Source organism: Telopea speciosissima, chromosome 11, assembly GCF_018873765.1.
Source record: "Telopea speciosissima isolate NSW1024214 ecotype Mountain lineage chromosome 11, Tspe_v1, whole genome shotgun sequence".
In the NCBI taxonomy this organism is placed as follows: Eukaryota; Viridiplantae; Streptophyta; class Magnoliopsida; order Proteales; family Proteaceae; genus Telopea; species Telopea speciosissima.
Genome location: NC_057926.1, coordinates 52,930,085 through 52,937,118, shown reverse-complemented (window position 1 = coordinate 52,937,118; position 7,034 = coordinate 52,930,085). Strand labels below are relative to the sequence as shown.

The 7,034-nt window shown below is 35.2% G+C and overlaps 1 protein-coding gene across 1 annotated transcript in view; it reads left to right on the top strand.

The window, feature by feature from the left end:
* The first annotated feature begins 3,857 nt into the window (after positions 1 to 3,857).
* Positions 3,858 to 7,034, top strand: part of LOC122646240 (nicastrin) — a 39,601-nt gene continuing 36,424 nt past the window's right edge. Inside the window, exon 1 of the mRNA XM_043839743.1 lies at positions 3,858 to 4,022. Within this exon, the coding sequence (XP_043695678.1) occupies positions 3,959 to 4,022 (64 nt within the window). The 5' untranslated portion in view covers positions 3,858 to 3,958. The remainder of the gene's footprint in view (positions 4,023 to 7,034) is intronic.

Here is a 7,034-nt window from a genome sequence, read left to right as displayed (position 1 = left end):
CTAGTTTCAGCCTATCTAAAACAGCCTACCACTATAGAAATGCAAAACTAAGAAGAGGGTCCACGGGACTATGAGGAGATACATGGATATACATTGGAATTTGATATGTAGCCAATTCAGATCTTGAACTCTTTATCCAATAGTTGAAATTGTAACCGTCATCCTAAAACTAATTTGTTGTGAGGTACAGTTCCCTCAACCACAAATCTTAGAAATGAAAGTTCAAGTATTAGAATTCTTGAAAGGGAGAGTGTTCCATACACTTCCTGACTGCAGTTTTGGGTGAATAATGAACTTTCTTTGGAATCTAACTAAATGGATAGGAGCTTTTATGACATATCACCCCCTCACATGAACACTATATGTGAAGGGGTGTGCAATTTCATTTTTGAGCTGGCATTGTACACAACCTTTTCCCTTTTTGAAAATATAAAACCTACAAAAATCATCCATCTTACCTACAAACAACCTCTTAGTTCAAAAATTAATTTTGAAATTAATATGATAGAAATAGATTTTAAAATAGATAAAGAATTTCATAGAAAATATATGTTACCTCCCCATAATAGATAAAATAGAAAATGACTTTTGAAAAATTATATAGGTAAAAAACAAAGACAAATTCGAGATTTTTGGAATGAATAACATAATAGGAAGTTAGAAAATATAATTTCTTCACATGGTACAAATCTCTTCAACAATCGGAATTTCTTCTCATGCCTATACAATTATTACTTTACATAATCCCCTCTTATCTTGCATCATACTTGTAACCTATCATCTTCTTTCGTACAAAAAAAAAACCTATCATCTTCTTTGATGAAAGTATCTTATCCATTCTCCAATATGTGGAATTCAAAATTGGTTTTCTGACAATCTTCGTGACCTTAGTCACCCCTTCCCTTTCATTGAGAAATTTCTACAACATAATTTCAATTTCTTAAGAACTCAATCACCTCTATCCAATCCTAACATTGATGAAGTATATGATACTTGGCTTCATCTTCTGAGATTGACCGATACTTCAAGGCCATGGCCTTGAAGACAAGTAAACTTGTCTTGTACTTGTACATGTACAAAGAAAAAGAAAAATAAAAGAAAAGACACCCATTTATCACTAATCGCATACTAGCGCATGTCTTCACATCACATAATCAGTGACAATAACAAAGATTTTTCACAAAAGAATCAAGTGTTTTCACCGTTCAATTTCACATACATATTTCTTTCTAAAGTTGGATGGCTTTTTCCTTACACCCTTTTAAAGTTGGTTGGTTTTTTTTATCACACTACCAGCCAAGTGTCAACATCTCAATCAAATTCTTACAAAAAAAAAATATTCAATCAAATGAAGTGTTCTTCACTCAAACAAGTAAGTTGTTCAACAAATGAAGTATTACACTCAAACAAGTGAGTTGTGCACCATCGAGAAATGAGTTGTCAATTCTTCACAAAAAATGACCCTCCGTTCACATAATGGCTTGTCCACTTCCTACTTCAAGCATACAAGCTATCTTTTTTTTTTTTTTTGGTAGAACATTAAAGCTCTCTCAAGGCCATTTTTGTTTGACGGGGATGATGGGGTGGGAACGTTGTGGGACTAGATCCCATAGTGTAGTGGGTTGGGGAACATGAGTGGGATTTTTACTTTTCCCATGAACAGTAACCAAAGTCCTTTGTTTTTTGTGAGACTTTGGACAACATAAGGGTGAGATTTCAAGTGCCACGTCAGTAGACAAAGCATTTAATGTTATTCCCTGAGCTTTTGTAAGTTCACAATCCTACGTTAAACAACCAACATTGGAGTGAGATTTTAAAGTGTCACATCAACACTTTTCCACTCCACTTCAGTCCCCATCAAACAAACAGGACCCAAAAGTTTACAAATAAAAAGCTCTTCCTTAAGTAAATCACAAGTTAATAGATCATAAGATAGAGATCACAAGTTAATCACAAAATAGAAAGATAAAAATAGAGTTGAAGCAAAGTTCTTCTAGTCTGCCATCTTTAACAACATTTCCTTTTTTACTCCTCTCTTTAACAAAGTTTCATCTGTTACTTCTTTTGTAGTAGTTTTCATGCTTTGTGAGTGTTTTTCCTTTGAGTTTCTTGTTTATAGTACCATTAAGTGAGTGTGTGTTTTATAGATAACCATAATCTTCTTCTTTCCTTTGTGTTATTTTTTTGTGACATCTTTTATGCTTTATAAGTGTTTTTCCTGTAAGTGTTTTATTTGTAGTAGCATTGAGTGAGTGAGTGTTCTGTAGAGAACCATACTCTTCTTCCATCCTTTGATATACCAACACTCTTTTATATTAAGATATTTGGCTTTTGTAATTTTTAGTCCTTATACTTCGTTTTATTGGTAATTTGTACTTTAAAATTTTATTGTAAGACTTTTATGTTAAGTGGTTTCCAAGAGTGTTTTCTACAATAAAACAATAGATTCTATATTTTTGTTTTCATAATCTCTTATTATCTTCTATGTTTTTCACATGTATCCTAGTTGTACGATCTCATGCCCCAATTGGTATCAGAGAAATGATATATTTATCCCCTATTATGGGGAGGGAGAGCGGGAGAGTGGGAGAGAGAGAGAGAGAGAGAGGCACTAGTGCACGCTATAGTATAGCCAGACATGGATATCAATCTCATTTATATAATAACATTGTCCTATAAAAAGGGTGATATATTTTACAAGACAAATGTTTTCAAATTGACACAAGGATTGAGCTTGCTTCTGATAGTTTTAATGTTTTTTATATGAACTAAAATTAACGCTAGCACGACACTTGTGAGACACAATTGAGTTGAATTGCACAATCATAAATAACACAATTCGTGCATGACATATGACCTCTTTCATTTATGCAAAATTAATGTTTAGAAGAAGGTTCTTTGATCACACAACATAGGGGAACACACTAATAAGGTGAGATAGAACTGTTTCATACATAGGAGGACAATAACATTACATCATACGAGGAGGAGAGAGAGATAGAGAGAGAGGTATCAACATACCCTCCCCTTATAGCTCAGGGAACCTTTTCCTTTGGTGTTTATAGGAAAAAAAGTAACAAAAATTTTTTTACATGAACGTGTTCGGCCATTCTAGCATCATTGTATCTTTGCCTAGCATAAAAAAGTGAAAATATAGGTGTCACCAACTATAGTGACATATAAATTTTATTATCATTTCTCAAATGTATACATAGAAAAATATTGGTGGATCTATGTGATAAAGAACCTTATATACATTCAATAGTCAAATTTCAACTTGAAAGTTGAAACAAGCATGAGAATTCGTAAAAAAACATGTTAAAATTCTTCAAAATTACAAGAATATTATTTTACTATTAGAAAATGTAGTGTTGTGTATGCAATTTTTGCTACTTGAACTAATTTTCTAAGAACTTTTCTTTTTTTATTTGACACTAAAACTTCACTGATGAGGTGGGTTTCGGGTCTTCCAGGACATGGACCAAGTTTTTCTTCAGCCATGCTCAAGGGATAATCCCTTAACCAAGGCCTTTGATTGGTTTCTAAATGATGTCATGCAACAACGTGCATGATAGTTGTACCATCCCTTCACTTCACCGCACAGTCGAGGAAAACTTTCACTTTCCCCACACCCCAAAAAAAAAACTTTTCCCTTTTGCCTAATAGAATATTAGGGTCTAAAGTCTATATGCACATTGGGCCAGGCCTGAAATTGAGGACATTAAGGCCCAGAGCGCACGTGCGCGGGAGAGAGAGAAGGGAGAGAGCATCTCAGCTCAGATTCTCAGTTCTCATTTGAAAGGGCATTCATATAATCATACCCTCCTCGTAGGTCAATCAACTTTAAAATTAAAATCGTTCTTTTCAAAAAGGCGAGAGGGAGAGGGAGAGGAAAGGCTGTGACAGGACCATGGTATAGCTGTCCAAGCTTCTCCTTTGATTTTATCTTATCGTCGCCATGGCCGCCAAGCTTGTTTATGTTCTCTTGTGCTTTATTGCACAACTTCACCTCTCTCTCGCGGGTGAGTTTGGTTGTTACTTTTCTGTTTCCCTATATGATCCTGCATTTTAAGCTTAACGAAGGAAATTCCCCGTTTCGTTTAGTCTATCGGGTTATAGTTCTGTCTTATCACTGTGCAAATGTTGTTCATTTTGTTTCTTCTCCGAGAATCAAGGATCCGGAAGAGCAGTTGCTTGAAATCAATCCAAAACGAGTTTTGAATGTTTTTAAATTATTGGGACTTACTCATAGTACTGTGGAGTATCTGGCAAGATTGAAAATTTTCCAATTTATCAGAAAAATGCTATTTTGGTGACCACTACGTTCATTTTATAGGTTAATTATCGTACATCTAATGGATGTAGGGACCGGTAGTTTTAATTTCATAATAGTATTGACTTTCGATGAATTATTGCGTGGGCTGCTTTTGCGGTTTAGACTTTTTCTCTTGGGTATTTTTTGATTGGAGTTATTGCACACTCAAAGATTTCTTTTCTTTGTATATCTTTTATTGTTCTCTATTTTCGTTTGAGGATATTTGGTATTTTAGTTTTCTTTTCGAACTTGTAGACTGTCCTGTTTACTGGTGTGTCTGCAATATGTAGACAAGTTAGATTATGCTCCTCTTGCTGTCGTTGCTCCACTCCCAAATCTTGGATAACACCACCACCAATACATATAATATTAAATGGTAGTGGTTCATCTTTCGTTGAAAAGCCTGTAGATACAAGTTTTTCCCTTTAATGGTTGATGTAAGACACTCAAGAGGATACACTATATTCCTTTGAAAACTTCAGGATTATTCAACCAAAATTTTCAGGGCTTTAGCCAACAAAATCTACTATTACTTGGGGGGGGTTTCTGGGCTGTATATGGGCGATGAAATGAAATTTCACATTTGTTACATTAGGGTTTTTCATAAAATTGTTCTATTCTCCAATCAAGATAGCCTTCTTAATCTGACTGGTACATGAATCTTTTTTAACCTCTTTCCATTTTTATCCATTCTTAAACCTTGTTGTCCCAATATCTCCATAATTAGGGGGTTGTTAACCTCATCCTTTTTGTTGTCGTTGTTCTTTCTTATTTCCAATTTTCCTTCCTCTAGTTGTTTCTAGAAGTTTTGCTGCTGTTGGTTGGTGTAGTTGTCGGCTGATGGTAATAGTCTTCTTTATTATGTTGGCCTGGTAAGGGTGTACTCAGTGCACAAGGCTCCTGCCATTCTGGGGTTTTGGGAGTAATGCAGATTTATCACCAAACTAGGCTTGTTTTATTAGGAATAAGTCTAGGGTTGGGTTATATATATGTTGGACCTTTGATCCCATGGTTTTTTTATGTAATAGACCACTTTTATGAGCCTAAAATATGGGTAATTAGGTTGCATATAGGATTAGTCGTTTTAGTTTCACACTAAGTTTTATTTTGGTGTTTTTGTTCATAAATTGAAACGGTTCAACCAATGGTTCAATTTAAGTGATTTTAGCAGTTTTCTTTTAAGTGTTTAGTGGGGCTGGACTAGGACTATTTGAGTCTATTTCAGTTTCCTAGTTAGTTTAAGTTACCTAATAGGCTAACGATTGGGTTAAACCTTTCCTTTTTAGTGTGAGTCTATTTTTGAGTCTTTATATAAGGTTGTAAGGGGGGCAAGTATTGGACACAAATTTTGATATTAATGAAAAGCTTTTGCTGCTCTTCTTCTCCACTGAATATTTTGTCTTGTGTTTGATCAAGGCTGGTGGGAGCGGTGTTTGATCCAATTGACACCTTGCGGTGGGAAGCTCGGGTGGTTCGTTGGTGGGATTGGTGTTTAATCCAATCGATACATTGTGGTGTGAAGCCCGGGTGGTTCTTTTGAATCTCTCCTTCAAGTTCTAGTTAAAGAGTCAATTTTAATTCAAGTTTCTTAATCAAACAAGCTGCTGCCAAGGGAATTATGCAACAATAGTGAGTTTGATTCATCCCAACTTTAACCTTTCTTCTTCTAATCCTCTAAACCACCAAACCCTAACATCCCCTCTATCTCTAAACATCAATCCCATAACCGAAATTCTGCCCAGACCAAACCAGCCAGCCAAATTACTCCAAACTTTGATCGAATTATCCTGTCGTACTAGTGAAAACTCGATCCAAGTTGCTCCCTCATCAGACCATCATAAACCATAAAAATCCATCTTTTTCTCTTTTCAAAAACCTGAAACCCTAACCCTAACCTTGCTGTCGATTCTAATTAAAAGGCCTAGACTTGTTAAAACTTAACGAAACCTTCACTAATAGACTCCCCTACATCAACTTGACGTAACCCTATTACCAAACCTTAGGTCCCAGTAAACCCTAACCCAAATTTAACCAAAATACTTATTTTTGACCTAACCAAACTACCTCTTCAGATGAGATCCTGGTTATTGGCTTTTAGTTGGATCCCTTCCAATGTAGGACTACATTAGGGAGGGTCATAATTATACGCAGCCTTACCCTTGCTTTGCGGAGAGGCTGTTTCCTAACTCGAACCTATGACCACTAGGTCGCAATAGAGCAACCTTATCGTTGGGCCAAAGCCCGTCCTTTATGTTGGCCTAGTAATAGGATTAAATGTTTTATAGAGATTACTGAGGTAGGGATGAGATTTGGGGGTTAATTTTCTTTTCTCCTTTGCGATGCTATCTTTTTGTTAGATAAATGTGTCCATCAAACCCAATTTAAGGAGATTAAATTTAAATTAATTTACATTATCATTTTTTTATGCGATATATTGTCCCAAGGTTACATACCTTGAAGTGTTTGCAACTATGGATAGAATTGGACATTGTGATTATATGGTTGTTACGTTGATATTTCTCGAAATGTGAATCAAGAATATCGACATTAGTCTTCATATTGTATATGTATCAAACTGGATCATTTAAGAATCTTTTATGGACTAAAACCAGTTGTATTAAGTAACAAGATTCTCCGCTCTGTGTCAGTTGTAGTAAGTAACAAGAATCTTGCATCTTGTGCATATTTGTGTGCCAAAGGTTGATGCATACATTGATTA